Consider the following 27,612-nt stretch of genomic DNA (forward strand, 5'->3'; position numbering starts at 1 on the left):
TTAAGAAAATGTAGTTTTCTTCATTTGTTTTCGTATAGCCGTAATGCCAGAACATCATGTCAATATGTGAGACTTTGATAACCAAAACACGAACTGCAATATAGCGAATCTGTCCAGTGTATTAACTTAGAAGCTTCTATATCGTATAGAACGAACGAAGATACCGGATACCTAAGAACGTGACGTAAATTTCCACCCTATAAATGTAACCATTCCCGAGAGAAAGGTTAGCAGTGTGATGTTCTGGCATTACGACAGTACGAAAACAAATGACAAAAACGGAAACCATTCTTACGATTTCATTACAAATTGTTACTTTTCACATTTTCTTGTGCAAAGTTGCTGCTACACCTCGTCACTTGCAAAACATTACATTCCTAGGTCAAATGCAATGCACAATAAACGGTCTATAAGTGAGTATTGGATAACCAAAACATGAGATGTAATATGGCGTACTTTTCATGTATTGGTTATCGAAAACTCATTTACTGACCGTTTTAAGCGCCGTGAATTTCACCTGGGGATGTAATATTTGGCATGAGACCAAGTGTAGCAGCAACTTTACACGAGAAATCACGGAAAGTAATAAATTGTAATAAAATCTTAAGAAAATGTACTGTTTTGTCATTTCTTTTTGTACTGATGTAATGCCAGAACATCACATTGCTCTTCCTTCTCGTGGGAATGGTTATTAGTATCGAGTGGAACTCTTGACACTTAATAAGGTATCCGGACTCATCGTTCTGCCCACAATTGAAGCTTCTAAGTTAATGCAATCGACAAGTACACCATATTACGGCTCATGTTTTGGTTATCCAATATTCACTTATAGACCGTTTATTGTATCTTGCAGTGGACCTAGGAATGTAATATTTTGCGTGTGACAAGATGTAGCAGCAATTTTACACAAGAAAATTCAAAAGTAATAAATTTGTAAGGTGGCAGAATGTATGAAGGTCAATTTCGCACCTTACGTAAGAGTTTTATACATTGTAACAGGAAGGTGAATATGACACCTAACTTATTTCGGTGGTAATGAATAGATTTGCCTATGAGTATGTAATGCAAAAGGGATGACACTCAATCGACAGTATTAATACACCACTCCTATATAACATATGAGCAGAAGGTGAAACAAGCAGCGAGAGAAAACCTTTTGTGTGGAAGCAGGCGCAGGCAGAAGCAGATGCTACATGACGGAGGGCACCACGAAAACCTCTTACGTGCGGGTTCCATGACTGGAGTCAGCGACCGGACAGGTAAACGCATATGGAGAGCAAGTAACGGGCCCACCAGAAGTAGGACATAAAGAAGCTTTAGAAAACTACGTTTCGGAGTTCCAAATGGATACGAATAAAACCAGTGATGCAGTTGATCACATGAACAGCGAGTAGTACACATGTAACTTTTAGGCGTCTGGAGCGGGCGAAATTCGTCCGATTGGCGGAAACGAACTAGGAAGGAGTAAAGTGCCGAGATTTCAACGCAGTTTAATGGTAGGGCCCTTGTGATTGGCAGAGAGGGTTTCCACAAAATAAGAGGAACGCTCCTATTGGGTGGGAAAGCTGTGATGCGGAGAACGAAAGAACCCAGGTGGGCGGCAGTTTGGCTATGAGAAAGGCAAGAGCGAAATTTTCGGGGACTCTTCTCTGAACTGGCATTAAGTGCAGAAGGGGGCGTATAACGCCCTGTATGACGCAGAGGATAAATTTGTGTGAACGCTGCACTCACTGCACTTGGAACGCTGGATAGCTGTAGTGTCCTTGAGCTCCAACTGTGGAGAAACGAACCATCCAGATAGTTAATTGTTCTTGCAAGGACTGAGAGGGCATTTTAACATACCCACTGCTCCAGCCATGCGCGTGCATATTGCCACATTCCTAGACTAGGGATGAGTACATTTTTTCTCGCATAACAAGAAACATAGGGAGAGTTTCTGCTGGAAAAATCTGCAAAGGCTAAATTAGTTTTTATAGGAATTTCCGAGGATGAAAGCAGCCATGCAAACGACAGCTCATCGCAGCTAAGGTAAATACCGCAAGCAGAGGCGTAAACTTGTTGGTTCACCAGCTTGCGTTCACTGTAAACTCGAGCGACCTTGGGTAACCTTCTGCTCAACTTGTCACAAAACTAATGATCCTACATGGACTTGATTGTCATCCTAAATAGTACCAAACTTTGAACCGGAATCGGATGATCTATCGTAATACTGGCCAACATCATGACGCAGTCATAAGAATAAATCTGCAAAGAAACTTCTAGTTAAAATTTACTATTGTTGTGTTTAGGATTATTTCGCTTTCTGAGGATGAGACACGTTCGTTTGACAACTGTCATAACATTGTCACATCGTAAACTGTGTAAATGTGTGTATTTCTGTGATAAGACTGCAACATTAAACCAATATATTTGCAGCTTACACAGTTGCTGTTCTGTCCTCAATACCGTACAGAATGGTGCCCCTGAATTAGTCAAATTAGAAAGGGAAATTAAATTTTTTGAACTGGAAAAATTAGCATCAGTGGATCACAAACTTACTGTCTCGTCTCAATGATCACATTTCTTCAAGCCTTATATCATTGCTCTGTTATTAACCGCATTTAATAAACATTGGCAATGTGTTTGTGATAGATTTTCTTTCATTGCGCCATTGCTTAAAAAAGGCACACTGCGGCACATACACTGCAAAAGAAATAAATAATTTAAATTCACACAGTGGTCCATCATACGCGCTCGCAAAAGTCGATAGGCCACTAGTTACGTCATGACTGCAAAAAATAGTGTGACAGTTGAACATAGAACATTTCAACATTAAACTTCATTAGATTTACGACACTTCTTACGAGGACACAGAGAAATTTTGTTGAAAAACTCCGACTTTGCGTTACTTCCTTGAAAACTGCCAAATTCGCGCTACCTCCTTAAAAACAGCTGAATTCACATTATTCCCTTAAAAACCACCAAATTCACATTAATTGTTGAAACAAATTTTTCCTGTCCCTACTAACAACTGGTACAATGGGATCATAATAAATTACATGTAATACATGTTTTGTTATTCTACTAACTTAAAACAATCTGTCAGTAAATAGTGTAGTGTCTGACACTTCTTTATTTCACATGCAACAAGAGTGAAAGAAAAGCTGCATACATGTGCATGGCACATTCAGTAGGTTACAGTTAAAACTAAGAATTTGGTGTTTAGTATACATCTTTTGTTTCCACTGTGGCAGTCACCACATTGCATCATGTTGGTACTATAGTAAATGATGCAAATTTTGGTGATAATAGTAGTTGGGTTGCACAATTTTTCATAGTAACCTAACGTGGAATTATCTGTAAACATGAATTACAGTCTTCCCATACACTTATTTATCCATACCGTGTCACTCCAATGGATAATGACAGATAGACAAAGTCAAAATACCATATAGTCCAAATGGCATAAACGCAGGAAATGATGTTCAGCACATCCCTGAAGCCAGATGAAAACTGGAAGACAAAGAGAAATAAGAGGATATGGGGTACTTTATTACGACAAATAAATACATAGTAATTATCTTCACTGCTTCAGTTCACAATGTGATTACTTTGCCCAGTATTGTTAGACTTGTCAGGAACAGGACAATTCATAGCACTTTCTGTTTTGGAGTGAATGTCCTCGCAATCCTAGAAAATCAGAAAGTGACCAGATTTGAGTTGCTGCGGCACAATGAAGTGACTAATCGATAGATACTTGCTTTAATTTACAGTGAAAAATACAGATGTATTTAGTGATGAAATAACATAACACAAACTTAGGCTCTGCAGCATAATATGAAGCAATAAAATTCCAGTTTTAAATTACTACTAAAAGATTATTTACTGACTAATGGTTCTTCAATAAAAACAATGAATTTAAAAGTTACAAACTATAAATTGTACGCAGATATATAAGGTTGGAAAACAAACAAACATTTTAGTTCTGCTAATATTTATTTATTTTGGACCAGTTTTCAGCTTATTAGCCCATCATGAAAAAACAATGATCTATCATTCCCAAGAAACATTAGTGCAAACGAAACCAAACATTAGAAACAAAAACTTTGGCCACAACATTAGGTGAGGAATGTCACTGCCAATGTGTCTGTGTGTGTGTGTTGATAGTATCTTTGTTTCTAATATTATATTTCGTTTCGTATGCACTTGTGCCTCTTGTGGAACCTGTCAGTTGTTTCTTGAAGATGGCTTAATAAGTCAAAAACAGCTTTGTAATAAACAAATATTAATAGGACACAAACACAGTTTGTTTTTCAATCTTTAATATGTCTTAAATAAGTCTGTAGGTGCTACATGTACTTTTCCTGATGATCAGTCCCCAACAAGACATTGTTCAAACACAACCAGTAACAGTAAATCAAGACATCACACATTGAACAGGATCTTGCAAAATATAGATGTAAATGTGGGCCTCAAAACAAGTCTGTCAATATGTCTCCCTGCTGAATAACCAGGATGGGGGGAGAGGGAGGGGGGGGGGGGAAGTGTGCTGGTCGGAAAACAAAGTACTGAAAATAAACAAACAAATCTGCTCTAGCACGCAGTGCTCTACTGTTGGATTTACAGGGAAAGATATCTTGGCAGTAACTATTAAGAACAGATATAGTGCTCACTAACACGCTTCGTGTAGTGGCATTAACAGTACCCTCTAAGATGTGACTGCAGTGCAAGGAGGCATTTTAACAGGTAGTTTTAAGCAGTCATTGGACAAACAGCAAGAAAATCTCTGGACTGCAGTGTATGGGGAGGAGAGGGTCAGTCTGCCTACAGGTTCATGCAGCTTTTAAAACACGGTTCTTGTGGTGACCACAATTCCAGAAAGAGTAATGAAGGAACTCTGAACAATACTGAACATTTACAATTTTGGACTTGGCTATTCACAGTAGCTGCAACTGGTTAAACAACAACAATAATCCTCGATTTTTGTGGTTCCCTTAGCTTTCTCAGTCCACTTTTCTTCGCTCTTTTCCAATTTGGAAACATGTACTTACAGATAGCCAAGTTTTATTCTTGTTTGATATTGTGTGTTGCCCCTTTCTGATACCTTTTAAATATACAGTTTCAACTACTTGAATACAATTTATAGTTAGTACATTTTGAATTACTCGTTTACAAAGGAGAGCAATAATTCAGTAATGAATCTTTTGGTAGACTTGTTATAAAAATTCATCTATATGAGTGGTAGTAATAAAGCTTATAACCTCAGGAAAAAAATTAAGTTATATATTAATTTCTTTGTTTATTTGCAGATATGTAGCTGCAGTCCTGGTAAACTTACTTTTTTTTCCCCTCAGTGCTTACCTCGTGTTGTCTACCAGAAACTGACTCAGTGCCAATGAACATTCAGTAGAGAAAAAGTGTTCTGGCTTGTACTGCCCATGATCTCAAATTTAAGCTACTTTTTATCTCATAGTTAACACTGCAAGGGTTGCTTCACCTCAAAATGGCATAAATACAAAGGAAACACCTTCTCACCTGCTTTTCCCTAATGGCTCTTCTTTCTAATCGTGCCTCCTTCTTTGCAATTTTGGAAGGGGGAGCATTAGGATTGCTGCCCTGATAAAACTGCTTCAACAGTGCAATGGCACGGTCCTTCTGCACTCCAGACACTGTCACCAGTGGATTGTCTGTGAGCTGTGGTACATCAAGGACAGATCCACAGCCACCGAAACGAAAATTGTCGCATCCGTATGTCACTCGTTTAACGTGTAGGCTTGACAGTGCACTGCAGCACATGATGCATGGCTCCACAGTCACAAAAACCTAATGGGAAATACAGTTAGAAAACACATTCCAATGTCCAAATTTACAATATGATATATTTGTATGTATTGTGTATTATGTGTTGCATGGTGACGACAATGAGCAAAAAAAAAAAAAGTCATTGTCTTTTTCAGGTACATTGTTGTAAACTTATATAAATGTAATTTTCAGGCACATTGTTGCAAACATGTATAACTGAACTTTAATAAAACCTGGTTACTTATCATTTTTTTATTTTCCTTGCAAATTTGGAGGTTGCCAAGGTGGTGAACATGGTATTTTATATCATATAATTATGTTACAATCACCTCTGTATAGCTGAATGGTTAGTGTCACTGCCTTCAGTACAGAAGGACCTGGGTTCAATTCCCGATATCCCTTAGAATTTTTCTGAGGTAGGGATGTCTAGAATGCGGCCCACTCAGCCTTGTGAGACCAAATGAACAACTGCTCAAATAAAGAACCAGCAGCATCATCACGATTCAGCAACTGGCAGTAATGATAGGAGGGATTGGTGACATGCCAATTGTCTGTTCCACAATCGTAGATTACTCCTCATACTGCTTTGTATGCAGCAGTCAGCCAGTCGGAGCAGGCTTAAGGTCTAATCCCCGAGTAACGTTTTTGTTTATAAGTTTTATTATATCATCTTCATCATCATCTTACAATTTACTGTGAAACAGACAAAACCAAATTTATTATACTTTGGTTTTCGTTTTGCAGGGACATTTATGAGAAATTTATTAATTATAGAAATCTAATAGGGGGACAAGAAGTGTTTGTAAAAATGGATGAATCTAGGTTTGGGAAATGTTAGTATGGGAGGGGATGGAATGCTGTAGGTCTTTGATATGGGAGTGGAAGACTGTTGTTTCTGAGATGTAAATGCACATGATGTTTTCAGGACAGTAGAAAATCGTAGAAAGAAGTTTTCAGTTGGTTGCATAAAGAGTATGTCACTGGGGATTGCCCGACAGTTTCTGCTGAGTTTGCTTCTTACTTGCTTTTGGCATAGAATGGGGAAAGTGTAATCATTTAGTATTAAATCATCAAATTAAGTTTAAAAATTGTGGGACTGGGGTTTTACAAACATTAATGGGGGACTTGAGGGGGGGGGGGGGGGCGTAAAACGCACCTTTTACAAGCTCATCTTGACGAGTATTGATGGCGAAGGAGTGCTCTTGATAGGTTGTTTGCATGGTTTTTTGAAGACACTTGTGAGGATGTATATGCGAATGGTAGTAAGTTGAATGGTAGGGAGTGGGCTTGAGTTACTGAGTTCTGTTTAATGAATGTTTTTTTGTTTTTAGTTTTTTATGTTTAGTTATTTTTGAATGAAGATGAAGTTTTAGGTTCAGGTACTCTCTCTCTCTCTCTCTCTCTCTCTCTCTCTCTCTCTCTCTCTCTCCACACACACACACACACAACACACACACACACACACACACACACACACACACAAATTTCTTTGAGTCTCAACTTTTCTTGTTCTCTTGGAAGGTATGTTCCTTCTGTTTCTCATATTTAATATTGATATTTTCAGTAGTATAAATAGATGGGGTGTGTCATATAATATTACCCCTAGAAAGATTACATGTCTGTTGTGATGCAAATCGACAATTCAATTGAAATAAATAAGTTAATTGAACTTTCTATACTACATGAATTTCACTGCAAAGGCCGTGTTTTGTACTAATATCATGCACTTCATTTGATTTACATAGGCTAAATGAAATGTCTGTAACCATAGTTCATTCGTTCCAGCAATTTTTGTGTTCTGATGGTATCGGGCAGTTCAACTGTACCATAAAGGTTAAGTGAAATTTTTGATACCAATTTGTGGAGTGTGTTTTTTGATATCATGATTGTCATGATTCTCCAATTTCATTTGTCCACACCCGAAAACCCCAACTTCCCACATTTGTTCTGTTGGATACATTATTCCTACATTGTAGTTGACTATGTTTTTCTCCACAATAGCATTCTAACATGTGTTTCTTTTGTTATGGTCACTATCTTGTAATATAGTCACATGTATTTGTGACATCTGGTGATGGATTTCAGCCATTTTGAAGGCATTACTGATTAAAACTGATGAGCAATATATAAAGCTTCAATTAATCCATGACAAAACAATATTGTTCAATAACAGAAAATTATGATAAAATGTAAAATCCATTAGATTAATGGAAATGGAACAATGGAAAGTAATTTGCTTCTGGTGTTAGTGGAACAAAATATTTTCAAACATAAGATGGTGTACATTATGATACAAACAAATTTCTGGGGAGGGCAAACACAGCACATATACAATGTGAACTACAATAAACAACACTCAAAACTCAATAACCATTCAAATTATCATAAAATTTGTAACACTAAAAAAAGCAAGAGTCATGAGGTGTTTCCAAAAGCCACATGGCTATACGAAGGTGCTTTATTCACAGATACTGGTTTCTTGTCAGTATAGATGCATATTCAGCTTTATCTGTCAAGAATACAAAAGAGACAAGTAGTCACAATGGCTATATTTTCATAGTGTAAATGGACAATTATAGAGTCCCAGCATTCAGAAAGTTATCCACATTAAGACCACATTGGTGGGTTGTCATAATAAAATTGAGAACTCCCAAAAGATGCTTGTTCAAATGTAATGCTACTGAATGAGTCAGGCCTAGGAAATAACAGGGGCGTGGGGTGGGGGGGGGGGGCGGGACCACAAATAATGAATGGGACACTACTGGACACTACCGTGAACGCGGATAAAATGCCTAAAAATTAACTAAATTCTAGAGATAATATTATAAATATATGGGAAATATCAACCAAAAACGATTCTCTAGTATGGAACTGAAACTTCGAGAATGGTAGAAATCTGAGAAATAGCTTACCAGGTAACATCCTGTTGGATATATTACAGGACCAGTAGACACCAGCTGTATAAAATCAATGCAAGTAAAACATAAAATCCCACGTGATGTGCATACTTCCGCTGTATTGCTAACAGGCCAATGTGGTATAAGCAGTCTGTGGAGGCTAGCTCTACACTGGAAGGTGGAAGGCCATGGTGCCAAAGAGAGAAACAAAGGAAACATATGAACAACTTCGAGGAGGAAATCATAACTAGGATAACAACCAAAGGCTGGAAGCCGCATTACATAACTTTACAAAATCCAAAGTTTACTGCAGATATAAGATGAAAGCTAAAACATAATCTGCTTTACATCAATACTTAAGTATTATAAAATTAATAAAGGAGTAGTATTTGAGTGTTATACAGCCATTAAATTAATGTGAAAACCTTCCCAACAGCTGCTGGCAACAATTCAGATAATTGAAATTTGATAGGATATTGTAGCGCCTCAATTAAAACTCTTTTCGTCTTTTGGCATAGTGACCTTCTGTCATCCAGTATAGTGCTAGCCTCCACGGGGTGCTTACATCACATCGGCCTGTCGGCAATGTGGTTTGTCAATACAGTTCCCTGGTATTTTGTTCTATTATGTTAGAATTTTAGCCAATATCAGAAATAAGACACACGTACATTATTGCAATGACAAACATATATCTCAGGCTACACTACACATCAGTCATGATGGCAATTCTATTTTGGCTTAGCCAACTCTCAACCAAATAGTCACATTAAAACCTAAACTAGGAATCAGGCTTTCCTACAGGTCTGTCTGGCAGCAGGTCATGTTTTCTTCCATTCACATACACTGACTTTGTGAAATGACATCAAATTTGTCGCATTCCAACTTAACCCACACCTCAGGCTTCACTACAGGTCAGCCCGCCTGAGTATCTAGTCTTTTTCCATTCACATCAGTTGGTTCTGCCAATCCACAATGAAACTGTCATATTCCCAAACTAACCTAGGCCTTCGACTTTGCTACAGTCCAGTCTATCAGCACATGTAGTTTCCTTCACACTCTTCACATTGAGAACAAATCAGTTCACATATTCTGCCAAACAAAATCATTAGATTCAGTGATTTTTCACTGGCTACCATCTACTATTAACCAATTAACTACAATTGAAAGAAACAAATTCGAACAGTAGCAAGCGGCAGAAGAGCCTGGTACACTGTAAATGCACTTCAACTGATAAGATTACAAACTGGGACCTAACACCATCACAGCAGGACAACTGTGGCGATACCTGGATGTGATACCGAGTGCCAGGAAATATACTGGGAACTACATAATATAGGTGAGGCAGTAAACAGTGTGTATACCAATAAGTCTTGGCACATGTTAATGAGGGTACTAAAGATTTTGAGCAAGGATATAAAGGAGGAAGCGCATGTATCCCTTGTAAGAGCCCAGCTGCAGTATGCTGCACGGATAAAGTATCCCACCAAAGATAAAGAAAACTGTCAAATCAGAAATAAAGAGAGCAGCTGAGAACAGCCACATCTACAATGGGAGACTACTGGACACGCGTACTGTCATGGAAATCATTAAGAAACTGAAAGGAGAAAGTCTCGCATGGGAAGACGTAGGACACAGACTGGGTTCTGGTGGGTTATATTAGGAAAGGAAAGACCATTAGTACAAGGTAAGTTTGAACCATGGAACAACAACATCAACAACATCATCATCATCATCATCATCATCATCATCATCATCATTTAAGACTGATTATGCCTTTCAGCGTTCAGTCTGGAGCATAGCCCCCCTTATAAAATTCCTCCATGATCCCCTATTCAGTGCTAACATTGGTGCCTCTTCTGATGTTAAACCTATTACTTCAAAATCATTCTTAACCGAATCCAGGTACCTTCTCCTTGGTCTGCCCCGACTCCTCCTACCCTCTACTGCTGAACCCATGAGTCTCTTGGGTAACCTGGCTTCTCCCATGCGTGTAACATGACCCCACCATCTAAGCCTGTTCGCCCTGACTGCTACACCTATAGAGTTCATTCCCAGTTTTTCTTTGATTTCCTCCTGCCATTGTTCCCATCTACTAGTACCTGCAATCATCCTAGCTACTTTCATATCTGTAACCTCAACCTTATTGATAAGGTAACCTGAATCCACCCAGCTTTCGCTCACATACAACAAAGTTGGTCGAAAGATTAAACGGTGCACAGATAACTTAGTCTTGGTACTGACTTCCTTCTTGCAGAAGAGAGTAGATAGTAGCCGAGCGCTCACTGCATTAGCCTTGCTACACCTCGCTTCCAGTTCTTTCACTATGTTGCCATCCTGTGAGAATATGCATCCTAAGTACTTGAAACCGTCCACCTGCTCTAACTTTGTTCCTCCTATTTGGCACTCAATCCGTTTATATTTCTTTCCCACTGACATTACTTTCGTTTTGGAGATGCTAATCTTCATACCATAGTCCTTACATTTCTGATCTAGCTCTGAAATATTACTCTGCAAACTTTCAATCGAATCTGCCATCACAACTAAGTCATCCGCATATGCAAGACTGCTTATTTTATGTTCACATATCTTAATCTCACCCAGCCAGTCTATTGTTTTCAACATATGATCCATAAATAATATGAACAACAGTGGAGACAGGTTGCAGCCTTGTCTTACCCCTGAAACTACTCTGAACCATGAACTCAGTTTACCGTCAACTCTAACTGCTGCCTGACTGTCCACGTAAAGACCTTTAATTGCTTGCAAAAGTTTGCCTCCTATTCCATAATCTCGTAGAACAGACAATAACTTCCTCCTAGGAACCCAGTCATATGCCTTTTCTATATCTATAAAGCATAGATACAATTCCCTGTTCCACTCATAACACTTCTCCATTATTTGTCGTAAGCTAAAGATCTGGTCCTGACAACCTCTAAGAGGCCTAAACCCACACTGATTTTCATCCAATTGGTCCTCAACTAATACTCGCACTTTCCTTTCAACAATACCTGAGAAGATTTTACCCACAACGCTGATTAAAGAGATATCTCTGTAGTTGTTACAATCTTTTCTGTTTCCATGTTTAAAGATTGGTGTGATTACTGCTTTTGTCCAGTCTGATGGAACCTGTCCCGACTCCCAGGCCATTTCAATTATCCTGTGTAGCCATTTAAGACCTGACATTCCACTGTACTTGATGAGTTCCGACTTAATTTCATCCACCCCAGCTGCTTTATTGCACTGCAATCTATTGACCATTTTCTCCACTTCCTCAAACGTGATCCTATTTCCATCATCATTCCTATCCCATTCTACCCCGAAATCTGAAACATTACTGATCGTATTTTCACCTGGAACAACAATGGTGGTAAATATGCTTAGGCTGGTAAATGAGTGGAGCAATTTACCAGCAAAAATCCTCAGCCCATTCTCACACTGCATCACTAAATTCATTTACCTCTTCAACAAAAATTTTGGGGGAGATAGCCTCAGTCATGGTGCCATTAAAGCCTTGTTATTTCTTTCAATATGTTGATCACACGTTCGTCATTTGCCCACACGGATGTGAGAAATTGGATGACTTCTTGGAAGTCCTCAATGGCAATAACAGTAATATCCAGTTTACCACAGTCTTAGAAAAAGACAATGCATTGCCCCTTCTCGACGTCCCCACCCAATGCAAATGAAATGGATGACTTGGCCACAGCGTCTACAGAAAACCCACCCCCACTGATCTGTACTTGCATGCCATCAGCCCTCATCAATCAACACAGAAGTACAATGTTTTGAACACTGGTGCATCATTCAAGAATGGTATCAGATACCGATAACTTGCCCCACGAACTGAGCCACCTACACAAGGTCTTCAGTAACAACACCTATTACATTCATCAAATAAATGAAGTGATTTCAAGCACGACTCACAATAAGACCACTGATGATGAGCAGGAAAAGAAACTCACCTTTTTTACATTCTGTGGTCCTGTGTCGGGCGAGATAAGCTGCCTACTGAAATGACACAAGATCAAACTGATCTTCGGGCCTCTGACAAAAATTTGTCAAGTACTGAGACCAGTTAAAGAAGCATCAGGTCTCAGAACATTTGGGGTCTACAATCTCTTGCAAGTACTGCCAGTGTTACAATGGACAAACAGTACGCTCTGTGGAACAACACTGGAAGGAGAATGAGAGGTTTTATCGCCTAAGCTACTATGAGAAATCTACTTTAGCTGCGCATGCTTTAGAACACAGATACTGGATAAAATTTGATGAAACATACGTCATGGCTTGGACTAACGGCTTCTGGGATCATGTAACTAATTGATAACACCTTAGATAGAGACAGTGGCCTGCAGTGCAGCACTGTATGGGATCCAGCAATTGCGCCATATAAGTGGACGTATCGAACGCCATATGCCCATACATAGTGTTGCCATGGGCACCAGCGACATCACACACGGCAGCTAGTGTATAATAGGAGTACCAGTGACGTCACACATGGCAGCTAGTGTATACATGGGGGGGAACCAGAAGCCCAGTGGCAGTCATACCACTTGACAATGGTCAAGGAGTGCTTGGCCAAAAGCTCATGTAATTTTAATCACTTGACACTGTAGCTTGGGTTGTTTGTATTTCATCACCTGCATCTGTGTCAAACAATTCTGGGGAATAGAGAACTTTAGAGAAACTGATCAAAAAAGAGGGAAACACAAGATGAATTGAAACAGTAGAACTCTCTTACCTATCAGGTTCTGAATTCAACATAGTAATGTGATAAAGCACCAGTTGTACACATTAGCTTTCCTCAAGAAACATGTATGTATATATTAGCACAGACACAGGTTTCCAGCCTTCCTACATGTAATGTGTAGCTAATCAGTTGGGGTTAGGTCAGAACTCTTATTGCAAAGGTAATACATGGGGCAACAGGAAAGCTAAAGGCAGATTTTATGGTGAAACAGACTGATCCTGAAGGTACTAATCTGACCATCTGTGACGTTAAGACCAAGCAGTAAATTAAAAATTATGACACATTTGCTTTTCAAAGAAATATGATGTTAAATAATGGAGTTTGCAACCTTCCAACCAGTAATATTCAGAGTTTAAAAGTGACGTGTATGTCATTTATCCCTATGTAAGCTACATTTACAGAGGATAACATATGGGACAGTTCAAATCACTGCAAGAGCTTACTTTGAATGGATAGTGGTACTTTTTAGTTATTTTAACACACAAGTTATCAATTTGTAGAATCTTTGAATTAAATGCTGAATTATTTCAGTGCTCTAATTAAATTTCACTAGTGTAATGGATAATTTAAACAGTAAAATGAACTTCTATTCTTACAGCACATAAAACATTCTTTTAGTATCAGGGAAAGCATGAAAGGTAGGTTAGCATTTCAAGTACCCTTAATATCACGGCCATTGGAGACACAAAGATGTGTGGTGGAGGAAGTTGACTTGTCTTATGTTACATGTAAATACTTTGTACAAATGTAATTAAATAAAAATCAAAGAATTTGTCTACAGTTGTTTGGTGGCATGGACAATCTAAAGCTTGAAGGCCAGTGCAGTGTGTTTACCATCTCACTGGAACAATATCAGTAAATTTACATAAATGTCAAGTAAGTAGTATTTAAAGTATTTAGTCAAACAATGGAAAATCCAGGACGGAATGTAACAATATTATGAGAACGAAAGTTGCTTCTCACCATGGAGATGCTGAGTTGCAAATAGGCACAACAAAGAGATTTTCTCACACACACACACACACACACAAATGCGTGAGAGCGTGCGCACACGCGCCCGCGCGCAAACGCAGCTTACACGCAAGACTGCAGTCTCAGGCAACTGAAACCACTGAAACTATGGTTTCAGTTGCCTGAGACTGCAGTCATGTGTGTGAGTTGCATTTGCGTGAGTGTGTGTATGCGTACGTGTGTCTAGTGTTGACAAAGGCCATTGGCCGAAAGCTTTACGTGTGAAATTTTTTTTGTTGTGCCTATATGCGACTCAGCATCTCCGCTATATGGTGAATAGCAACTTTCCTTCTCATAATATTGTTAAAGAATTTAGTGTGTGGTAAGTATAACTTCAAGAACAACAGACTATTTTTTCCAAAGTTGCGATATTCCTGATATATAAAATATTTTTGTGACAAGTGCAATTAGGGGTTACTTGAAAAGTATGTGAAAGTGAACATAAAATTCATCAGTGTTGATTTTCTGTGGACATGCCATGGGTGTTTAACTAACAAAATGGCTGATCTTGTAAGTGCTGTGGACCCAAAGAAGGAAATTATAAAGTTACTATAAAATGATATTGAGTCATTAAAAACTCTAATATTGACTGTACAGAAACAAAGTGATAGATTAGTACAAGAAAAGCAGTCCTCCATTTGTGAGATACATGAAACAGAAAAACAACAGGACCATGATAACACATGTGTACATACAAACTTTAAAAACAACAACACATCCAGTGTTTCTGACAATGTCATGATAAACGCAGCAAGCCAAAAATTGGTAGATAAATGAAAATGAAAGGTAGTGACACATGGCAAAGAAAAAGACAAGACCACAACTATGCAAGGGAATGAAAATGAATTTCTAACAATTGGTGATTCACTACTGAAAAATATCACTGCCCGCAACTGCAAAATCTATATGCTACCGGGAATTAGAATGCAACAAGTTGACAAATATTTTAAAATTATGGTAAAAGCAAAACAAGTGCGTACAAAATTGGTTTCTGAAACCGAGCATTATTACAGAGGTGCCTTTATATGCACTGTAACAAATTTGTTAAGCTTCTCTTACATTGCACTACAAGATCCATGCAATGATGCATGGCATGACATGACAGTTACCTTTCTAGCACTGACTGCAGGCATGATCACTTCATCTAGCACACAGTCTCCAAACACTTGGATGCGCATCTTCCTGTCCACAGTATCTCATTTCATCTAGCATAATCTTCGAGCGACCACAATCTATGGTTGCCTGAGAAGCTTCAAAGAAGTCCCATCCGAGAATGATGTCATGACTACACTCTTGTAAGACAATAAATTCTAAGGGCTGTATATGGCCACTTATACCCACACGAATGACACATTTTCCTGTAGATTTTACATATTTCCCGTTAGCCACCTTCAGTACAGATGTTTTGTTGTCGACGAATACAGTTTTCTGCAACTGGCGACAGTACTCCTCTGGAATTATTGAATATGATGCTCCAGAGTCCACAAGAGATTGGGCTGGTTGGCCATCAATGAGGATATCATTGTAGTTTCCTATCATTTTTGTAGTGTTTAAAGGCGGAGGATTTTTCTCTTTAGCAGCCTCGCCTTCAAGGAAGGTCACACCCTTTAGTTTTCCAGGTTGCAGTGGCTATGTGATTGGCTGGAGATTCGAAACAGTGCCAGAGACCTTGATCGGCATGTTGGGGAGCGTCTTCTCCAGTGGCTAGCTCCTCGCGGCGATGGTGACCTACGTCATCCTGCACCATCTTCTTGTTCATCTTCATCATCCCGGAGTCGGCGTCGGCTAAGATCAGTCTTCTGTCTTCTGGCGTGGGCGTCATTAAATATCCGCCACCTTTCTCTACAATAGCGCACCACATGTCCCGGTCGTCTGCAGTGGAAAGATACTGGTTGGTTATCCTGGGTCCTCCAGACGTCAAGTCATCCTTGGTGCCCAAACAGGTTCCTCATGTGGCATTGTAGGAATGTAACTCTGCCTGGGTCTCGACTTTTTCACCATTTCAAAGAGAAATGAAGGACAAGAGATTGGCTTCAATGTCTGTTCCACTTCCTCCCTTATGACCTCTTGAAGCATCTCGGATTTTTGCTCGCCATGCAATCCAAGTGCCTTCTGAACTTCCTCTCTCTCTATCTGACGAAGAACACTTGTGAAATCGGTTGCTTCCTCCATCACAGACATCGATACGATGTTTGGAAATCGTTCAAACTTCTTGTGTGTAATTCTTTTTTGACTGTCTCGATATACTGGCACCATTTTATGAAGCTGTCTGCTGTCGAAACCTCATTCAGAAGTAGGACTTGATACATGTTCTCAGCAACACCCTTCATGAGATGTGCAACCTTATCTTCCTCCTTCATTCTAGGATCCACTACTTTACACAGCTCCAAGACGTCTTGAATGTAGGATGCTGTAGTTTCTCATGGACGCTGTGCCCTGCACTATAATTTATCTTCAGCCTTGCACTTCTGTCGTCGTATTTTGCCGAAATACTTGTGTAGTTCTGCCTGGAATACTTCTTCTCATTGTTCTCATACTATTGCTTGGCAGTGCCCTCCAAGTTCACAATTTATCAGAGACAGAAGAAGAAGAAGAAGAGGACGTTATGATGACAGCAACTGTGTGCCACCACATGAGACATCCTTCTGGCTTCTCTAGTGACGAAGGTATAATTAGATGAATGACCAACACTAACTTCACTTAACGAAGGTTTATTCAACACTTGTACATACAAGAGTGCGGAGCGAACTGCCTCTGACCAGAACACATACAGCTACAAAACATACCGGTACAACGATTCTTGACATTTGGGGATACTTCTAGAATGTACTCGAACCGAATATAGAAATTAAAATTGTACTGTCCAGGTGAGTTTTGAACTCACGACCCTCCATGCAACAGTATGGTATCACAACCACCACACCACAGTGCTACTCAGCTTCTTCTGCGACGTTGCTACCTCCTTAAGAGAACAGTGTCTCAGTGTTACGTCCTCCTAGTCCGGAAATGAGTCATCAGTCCTGCATATTCTGACTCCTGATGACTCATCCTCGCCTTGCTCGAGATCTTCTTAGAACTTCTTTTGCCGCTACATTCTTTGCCACCTTTCCAATTGTTGCTTGTCACTGGAGCTTTGAATTTACCCTGGGTGGCAGGATCCACGGAGGGCTTCATTCGAAGGATGTGGACCGTATCTCTGATCTTTGGTCGTCTTGCGTCAGGGTCAATATCTTCAACTTCATACATAACATCAGCCAACTGTCTTACAATCTTATAAGGTCCAAAGTAGGATCTGAGGAGCTTCTCAGAGAGATCAACCTTCTGAACAGGAGTGAAGATCCAGACGAGGTCACCAGGCTGGTAGACAGCTGGGCAGTGGCTTGCGTCATACCTTCGGTGAGCGTTTTCTTGAGCCTGCAGCATGCGGAGTTGAGCTAACTGCCCAGCTTCCTCAGCTCTGGTTAACACCTGGCCAATATAGTCGTCGTCCACATCATCAGGATGTAACAGAAACACAGTGTGCATCGTCTTAGTCGCCTCAAGCCCGTGCACCAGGAAAAATGGCATTAATCCTGTGGTGTCTTGTTTGGCAGTGTTGTAGGCAAACGTCACGAAAGATAGCACCTCATCCCAGTTGCTCGTCTCAACATTGACGAAACTGATAGCATGTCGGCCAAGGTCATACAAAGGCGTTCAGTAAGCTCGTTAGTTTGTGGAAGGTAGGCAGTCATCATGTGATGTGTAATGTTGCACCGACGGTTTATCTCTGTCACAAGATTCAATTGAAAAACTTTTCCTCGATCAGTAATTAACAACCTTGGGGCACTGTGTTTCAATACAATGTCTTCCACGATGAATTTGGCTACCTCGGATGCTTCGGCTGTTTTCACGGCTTTTGTAATGGCACAGCGTGTCAGATAATGCAAACAATAATCCATCTAGTGCCATTAGCAGATGTTGGAAATGGTTTGAGGAGGTCAATCCCAATGCGCTGGAAAGACGTTTTGGCTGGTGGAATTGGTATGAGCTGGCCAGCCGGTCAGTGGGTTTCTGAGGAACTGCCTTTCTCTCTGGCACTCTCTACAGTGCGACACATATTCTTCAGTGGTATGCTTCTCTTACATTGCACCGAAGAATAACTTGGTCTTCACAGCCTCTGTCGTCTCGTTTAAGAACGGACTTGGTGAATTGTGGATAGTTAAGTGTCACCGAGAACCGCTGATCTTTCCAAGACGCATATGTGTAGCAAACGCTGAGCCGTTAATTGCAGAACAGCTGAGCGTCATAGAAACCTCGCATGCCAAGTCTAGACGAAATTAGCGCTTCCACTATGAGACAAGATCTTCTAGGTCCACCTGGCGGGTTGTCCTGTTGGATCCTTAAGACCTGTCAACCAACAAAGTGAATGATGGTCTGTAACAACTGTGAATGGCCTTCCATAGAGACATTGTCGAAATTTGCACATGGCCCAGATCACAGCAAGACATTCTATTTCTGTAGCTGAATAGTTTCTCTCAGCTTTTGTAAGTGTCCTATAACCATAGGCTTTACCTTTCTCTTTTCCACCCAGAATTTGCACCAGAACAGCATCGATCCCATACCCACTGGCATCTGTGTGCAGTTCTGTAGGTGCTCTCTCATCATACAGACCAAGTACAGGGTCAGTCGTCATAGCTTTTCGCAGCACATCGAAAGCATCTTGTTGAGCACCACCCCATATAAATTTAGCATCGGCTTTTGACAACTCTTGGAGTGGCCTTGCTTTGATACAAAAGTCTTTGATAAAACGACAGTAATAAGAACATAATTCGAGGAAGCTTCTCACATCTGTAATACTTTTAGGAATAGGCAATTCCATTATAGACCTCACCTTTTCTGGGTCTGGCCACACTCTTTCGTTTGACACAAGGTGTCCAAGTATTTTGATTTCTTTTGCTCCATACAGACACTTTCTTGGATTAAGTTTCAGTCCGCCTTGTTGGAGACACTTATATGTTCATAAAATGTCTCTGAGAAAACTATAATGTCATCTCAATAACAAAGACACATCATCCACTTCAGGTGCCTTAGAATATTATCTATCATCTGTTCAAAGTTTGTTGGTGCATTACACAAACCAAACAGCATTACCTTATACTCATACAGGCCCTCAGGAGTGATGAACACAGTTTCCTCACTATCAGCTTCATCTACTTCATGCCAGTACCCCGAGCACATGTCCATGGTTGAGAAAAGCTTAGCCCCCTTCACACAATCTATTGTATCGCCAATTCATGAAAGAGGGTAAATGTCCTTTTTAGTTATCTTATTAAGCTTCCTGTAATCGACACAAAAGCGCCAACTGCCATCCTTTTTCCTGACGAAGACCACTGGTGATGACCATGGGCTCTGCGAAGGCTGAATGATGTCATTCTTCATCATTTTCCCTACCTCGTCGCGAATTATTCGACATTCCGTTGCTGACACACGCTATGCTCTCTGGCTTATTGGTTGATGGTTTCCAGTGCTAATCCGGTGCTTCACCATTGATTTGTCTAATTTGCTTTTCACCTGTGGATATAAGCATTCAGAGAACTCTTGAAGAATGGCAAGTAGCTTCTTCTGTTGCCGCTTAGTGAGATCTGGTGATAGTCGAGCTAAAAGATCTTGTCTCGTAGTGGTAGCACTAATTTCAGCGACATTGCTCCCTCCTTAAGAGAACAGCGCCTTGGTGTTACGTCCTCCTAGTGCAGGAACAAGTCATTGGTCCTGCATACTTCGACTCTGCAGCTACGCTCTTCATCACTTTTCCACTTGTTGCCTGTCGCTGGCGCTTCGAATTTACCCTGGGGTCCAGGATCCTTATAGGGCTTCATTCGAAGGACGTGGACCATATATATGATCTTTTGCCGTTTTGTGTTGGGGTCGAAATCTTCAAATTCATAAGTAACATCAGACAACTGTCTTACAACCGTATAAGGTTCAAAGTAGTGGCTGAGGACCTTCTCAGAGAGACCAACCTCCGAACAGGAGTTAAGTTCCAGATGAGGTCACTAGGCTGGTACACAATAGGGCGGTGCCTCACGTCATACCCACGGCGATCGTTTTCTTGGGCCTGCAGAGTGCAGAGTTGAGCTAACTGCCGAGTTTCCTCAGCTCTGATTAACACCTGGCTGATGTACTCGTTGTCTACGTCATTAGTGCGTAGCGGAAACACAGTGTCCATTGTCGTAGTCGCCTCACGCCCATGCACCAGGAAAAATTGTGTAAATCCTGTGCTGTCTTGTCTGGCGTTGTTGTAGGGAAACGTTACAAAAGGTAGCACCTCACCGCAGTTGCTCTACTCAACATTGGCGAACACTTATAGTATGTTGGCCAAGGTCTTACTGAACGCCTTAATAAGACCTTGGCCGACATGCTATCAATATTCAGGGCAACTGGGATGAGGTGCTACCTTTTGTGACGTTTGCCTACAACACTGCCAAACAAGACAGCACAGGATTTACGCCATTTTTCCTGGTGCATGGGCGTGATGCGACGAAGACAATGGACACAGCGTTTCCATTATATCCTGATCACGCAGACGATGACTTCATCGGGCAGGTGTTAACCAGAGCTGAGGAAGCTCGGCAGTTAGCTTGACTCTGCACGCTACAGGCTCAAGAAAACAATCGTCGAAGGTATGGCGCAAGCCACCGTCCTGTTGTCTACCAGCCTGGTGACCTCGTCTGGATCTTCATTCCTGTTCGGAGGGTGGGTCTCTCTGAGAAGCTCCTCAGGCGCTACTTTGGAAATTATAAGGTTGTAAGACAGTTGTCTGAAGTTACTTATGAAGTTGAAGATTTCGACCCTGACACAAGATGACGAAAAATCAGAGATATGGTCCACGTCCTTTGAATGGAGCCCTATAAGGATCCTGGAACCCAGGGTAAATTCAAAACTCCAGCGACAGCCAACAAGCGGAAAGGTGACGAAGAGCGTAGCGGCAAGGGAAGTTCTAAGAAGATCACTGCCAGGGCGAACATCAGACATTGGGTGTCGGAGTATGCAGGACCAATGATTCGTTCCCAGAATAGGTGGACGTAACATCGAGATGCTGTTCTGTTAAGGAGGGAGCAATGTCACAGAAGAAGCTGACTAACACAGTCACTGTAGTGTAGTAGTTATGATACTAGACTGTTGCATGGAGGGTCGTGAGTTCAAAACTCACCTGAACAGTAAAATTTTAATTTATATATTCGGTTTGAGCACATTCTAGAAGTATCCACAAATGTCAAGAATCACTGTACTGGAATGTTCTGTAACTGTATATATACTGTATGTGTTCTGGCCGGAGGCACTTCGCTCCACGCTCTTGTATGTGCAAGTGCTGAATAATCCTTCGTTAAGTGAAGTCAGTGTTTGTCATTTATCTATTTACACCTTCTTCTACGTGACAATATATTAAAACAGGAAAGCCCCTAAAGACTGTAATCAGTAAACCAGTAAAGGTGTGAGGTTACCCACAGGTAGCAAAAAAGCCTTTGAAATTACTGGAATAGTGACAGATACTTTAGAGTGTTTTGTGTGTACAGATCACCAGGTGGCAAGATTAGCATCTTTCTGGGAAAAAATGCTAACTTCCTAAGAAAGAACACAAAGAAAAACATTATACATAGAGGCTTCAATACTGACATGGACAATGGATCAAAAACAAGACATGATTTTCAAGAATTGTTAATATGGTGTAATACTGAGACATCAATATCTGCAATAACAAAAGCTAGAATCAGACACCTACTGACATCACCATTACTAATATCAGTAGGTGTAACACAGGGATCATCAGCAAGCAAAATATTAAAATCTTCAGAACAATATTACGCGGGGAAAACATGGGATGAAACCATAGGGCTATAGGTGCAGAATGTAAATGAAAAGTACAGTTAATTTTTTACAACAATTAAATACCATTTTAATGTAGCATTCTTCAAAGTAGAGAGACAAGAAAAGCTGTAGAATCAAACAATTGATTACCAGGCATAGGAAATTGCAGGATCTGAGAAGGATGAGCGAGCTGAAAACTATAAATTAGATTTAGATTAGATTAGGTTCAGTTTTTGATCCATATACCCAAAAATGAGATTGTTCTCGCTGTTGTGGAGCAATTCAAAAAGTATAACATAAAAAATATAAAACATATGAATATAACATGATATTCACTTCCCTGATCATCTATCAGCAGATTGTCAAAATATATGAATACGTTACAGTAAGTTGGAACTGTTAATATACACAGAATTAAGGTAATACACTGTCAGAATGAAACATAGTTATGCAGTACTAAAGAAATACAGAAAAATAATAAGAGAGGCAAACACAAAAGCAATCAACACTACCTAAGGAACTCAAAAGACAGAATAAAGACAGTGCGAAATGTAATTAATGGTGAAAGAAAGGAAAAAAGATAGATGAAACACACAAACAGGGACAGGTAAAAGAAAACGAACAATGCAGTGTTAACAGATGGCAGAAAAATGACTTACATACTCAATGATACATAGCCTATATAAATTTGGTGGGGAACTTAAAATCGCAAAGAGGTTGTCCAGAAAATAAGCTTCCTAAGGTATCAAAAAAGATAAATCAGAACTATGTTCTTGAAACTAATTACAGAAGATTAGCTGAGGAAAACTGCACAGAAACTGAAGTCCACGAAATCAACTAGTGATAATGAAATATAGAATCACATAATAAAGCTGGTAAGTGAACAAATAATCACATCACTGTTGGCCATAGTGAATGGCTCTTTCAGAGATGAATTTTTTCCTGAAAAACTGAAGATAAGCAAGTGGATGCCAGAGAACAAAAAGGGGACTCCCAACATCTACAGGCCAGTTTCACTTATATAAAGTTTCTCAAAAATCCTGGAAAGGTTTCTGTGTAATAGATTAACTGATTGTTTGAACATAACATTACTGTACCATCACAGCATGGTTTCAGAAAGGGTAAACCTATAGAATCAGCAATTGCCAATCTGACACGAATACACTATACAATCCTTACAAAATAAATAAATAAAAATAAAATTGCACCAGCAATTTTACAGATCTCGCCAAAGCTTTTGACATGAATGATCATGAAATACAGATAGGAAAATTGGAAAACTACATTATTCGAGGGCAAGCAGGGTAGTGAATGGAATTATACGTATGCAACAAGAAACAGTGTGTTAATAGGAAAAGAACGTGAGTCAGAAACCAAAGCCATCAAATATGGAGTGGTTGGTAATGGGCCATGCTATTGAATCTGTTCATTAATGATACAGGTGTTGAAGAGAAAGAGAAGAAAATATTGTATGTAGATGACATGACAATACTGAACAGTGACAAAAATGTGGAACATGTTGAGAGAAGGGCAAGCATATCTGCAAACATCACAAGTCAGTGGCTCTTGGAAAATGGACTGGTTATAAACCTAAAAATGGTGTGTATACAGTGTTCAGAAACAAAGAGCAGCCTCTGCACATGGGTTTGGAGGTGGATGAAAAAGGTTGGCAGAAGTAGAATTTACTGGATTCTTACGTATTTCTGTATATAATGAGCTGAAATGAAAACAACAAATTCATTCTGTCTGTAAAAAACTCAGCTTCATCATATTCATAATGAAGCAGCTATTGCAGTATGCAGACAAATAGCTTATGTGAACAGTATACTATGGACTCTTTGAACTGTATCTTCAGAATGGAGTGACAGTGTGAGGAAACTCAAAAATTCAAAACACACCAAGTGTATTCACATACTTAAAAAATGCACACACGCATGCAACCCCCCCCCCCCATACAGAACACACACACACACACACACACACACACACACACACACACACACAAACCATTAAGATCATTTTAAGATGAAAGACTTCTGAAACATGCAGAACCTGATAAAAAAAAGCTAACCTTTTAACTTTTATGTCTTTGAAAACACACAAAATAATAATATACAACACTAATGTACAACTAATGTACACACTCACAAGACAACAGAGGATGAATGACATACGAAGCATTCCCTGCCTAAAATGCTTGAAAATGGACCTCAGTATTCAGGTATCAAATTACCAAGAAGTCTGCCTAAAAACCTTCATGACAGCGTACATGACACTAACTTTCCAAAGAACCTCAAAGACTATATGCTGGAAAAGAAATTTTACTGTGTTAAAGAGTACTTACCACATTAAATGTGTGTATATTGTTATTTATAATCGATGATGTTAGAATGTAACAAATATGGTTAGGAAGTAGGCCTATGTGATGATGAATGTTTTTTAATTTTCAGGTGTCCTATATTACATATAATCCCAAACGGTCAAACAAAATAAATTCAATTTATCAATAAGCATGTTAGCACACATAATATACAACCAGTGTCTACTGTTGGTAACATAAACAGGTAATTTCCAAGAATGATTGCCTATTGAAGTCACGGGATCCAAACGATACATATCAAATATGCGATAGTAAATCGATCTTTCGAATTCGTGGCGGGCTTTATGATCACTCATTTGTTATAGTCATTTTTATCTGTTTTCCGCCATTCCTTTAGTTCGTGTAGATTACATTGTGCCCTAATTATTTGTGACTTTATTGGGAAACCCAGACTGTTTCTGTCAATAGCGAGTGTAATGTCTGGTGTTCCTGAGGTTTCTTCCGCACATTCTCTGACATGGAAAACTCTAATTCCATGTATATCCAGCATAGAGAGTTGTTTGACTTTTTGCCGCAAATATGGAGTTCTGTCGGACGAGGGAAGGAGGGACTGTGTTGTCTGGTGCTGCGAAGTCTGTAAAACTTCGCAAGTGTCGATACTGAAATCCCGTTGTAATTTCATTGCGGGGAGTGCGGAAAACGAACGAGTATCAGGAAAAATACGTGGTTTGACTCTTCCAAGTTATCCATTCATACAAGTGTAATTCTTGTATCGTGCTGGATTCCAGACTACATGCTGCCACCAACAGCATCAGAAACTGAGTTATCTGCAAATACTGTGTGTGACTACTTCGGGTTTTGGCGAGAAGTCTGTTACGTGGTAGCGACAAATGATAGTGTACCAATTGGTGGATCGAATATAGTTGTAGAAGTAGATGAATCTCATACAGCTAGGCGAAAGAACCAAAGAAGACGACCTTCAAAAAGTGAAATAGATCACATTTGGGTATTCGGTGGAATAGAAAGAGAGCTGCGCTAGTGTTTCGTTGTCACAGTATTGTCCCGAGGCAAGGTCACTTTAGTGGTTCTCATAAGACGCTTCATACTGCCTGGTACTAAAGTTATTACAGATGGGTTTCAGTCTTAAAAAGACTCTGAAAGCTGAAGGGTTTGACCACGAATTTCTGAACCATTCTGTGGAGTTCGTGTCTTCGGATGACCGCAGTGCCCGCATCCAGAATATTGAGCGGCTGTGGAAATCTGTTAAGTCTTCCATAAAAAGAGAAGGGCATCCCGGACAAAGGGACGAACTATACTTGTTTCAGTTCCTATACTTCCACAACTTGTGTTTGCAGGGAAAGTTAAGACGTAATGATCGATTTACTATCGGACGTTCAATATGTATCGTTTGGACCCCGCGACTACGATAGGCAATCATTCTTGGAAATTACCTATAAACACACAAACATTAATTATTATTTGTTCACAAAGCTTGTACAAACATTTAACAGGGAGCATCTCTCTGCTACTTTACTTATGGAAATGATCCAAATCCTAGATGAGAAGTAGGGTCAACTGTAACAGTTAAAACCTGTTTACCTACCATTTAACAGTCCTGACTGTACCTATACTGTACAATCATGAAAGAATTAAATTTCTTAAAGCAAACTGTTCCGTTTGATGAACAAAGATTTACGCAATTACAACATTAGATAAAAAGGTAACAACTACATATACTATACACAGGCAACTGACGACAAGCAACAAACAGTTTTGAAACAGATGGAAGGAAGGTCATTAGAGATGGAGCACAAGCTTGAACTGTTTCAAGGATGGGGAAGGAAATCGGCTGTGCTCTTTCAAAGGAACCATCCCAGCATTTTTCCTGGAACGATTTAGGGAAATCAAGGAAAACCTAAATTGCAGATTTGACCAGTCGTCACCCTAAATGTGAGTTCTGTGCACTAACTAATGCACCACCCCACTCACCCAAAACAGTTGGAGGAATCTTTTGTACGTGAAAAAGATTTCCACAGTATTTAAATAACAAAATTGGAATAAAAATGCAACTATCTTCTTGTTCTTTTTATGTACCACCAGATATCATCTTGTAGAGGTGCTCAACTGATGAGCACAGCCATATATTTAAAACTCTATCTGATACTTGTGAAATCTGTGTCAATCAAGGAAACCATATGTTATTTGATTTTATATATACAGGCTGTAAACTTTCTAAATCATTAAATTCTTTGTGTCTGATAAAAGCTAATATTCCCTGTGATGTTTGTATGCATATCTGACATATCACTATAAATGTGAAAAGTAGATGAAAAAATAAATGTAATAAAGCAACTGAAATATATACTACGTTGAAAAACTTTAACATCTAGTTATAAAAAGGAGTTCAAAACTCAACAAGGCAGAAGTGAGAGAAACATTTCACGTACAAAGCGTTATTAGAGCGATAATAAAATGCAACCGGGTACAAACCTCAACTTCGGGGAATACTTTTCTCCAATCTACATCAGCTATTTTACACGAACGCATTACCATATCTATGCAGTTCATCTCGGCGTGTCTTGTTGCATTTTTGGTTCTATTAACTGTGTTTGCACCATCAGCCATAACGTTATTTCTACAGACAAACACACAACCGACAGGTACTTCGCCATTGCTAAGGGCTAATTCCGCAATATCAAATGCTTTATTCATCCACTGCTGTGTGTCTGATACACATTCTTCCTTTTCTTGATCCATTATCGGCTTGTTCCAGCACAGTAGCAGTAAAACAACAATAATAAAAACAAAACAAAGTTTGTGTTACTCGGAAAAGCATAAATGGACATTTTCCTTCCGCTTTACATAGCCAGAAGAACAATTAATCAGTGCACACAAACGAAAGTACATGTACATCGCTACAATAAAACAATGTGCATGTAGTTCCTGCGTAAACACACTTAGTTGCGCTCTTCGTTCATGTCTTGCTTCCACAGTACACACTCACAGCT

General features: G+C 39.6%; 1 protein-coding gene across 1 annotated transcript; it reads right to left on the reverse strand.

The window, feature by feature from the left end:
- Positions 1-3,510: 3,510 nt before the first annotated feature.
- LOC124550858 (tRNA-specific adenosine deaminase 2) lies at positions 3,511-27,611 on the reverse strand. The gene is made up of 3 exons (XM_047125598.1): positions 27,095-27,611; positions 5,515-5,802; positions 3,511-3,669 (listed from the first exon to the last, which is right to left on the reverse strand). The coding sequence occupies exons 1-3, from the start codon at positions 27,359-27,361 to the stop codon at positions 3,571-3,573; spliced, it is 654 nt and encodes a 217-aa protein (XP_046981554.1). The 5' UTR covers positions 27,362-27,611; the 3' UTR covers positions 3,511-3,570.
- Position 27,612: the final 1 nt, after the last annotated feature.

The sequence above is a fragment of the Schistocerca americana genome, chromosome 9 (assembly GCF_021461395.2).
Source record: "Schistocerca americana isolate TAMUIC-IGC-003095 chromosome 9, iqSchAmer2.1, whole genome shotgun sequence".
Taxonomy (NCBI): Eukaryota; Metazoa; Arthropoda; class Insecta; order Orthoptera; family Acrididae; genus Schistocerca; species Schistocerca americana.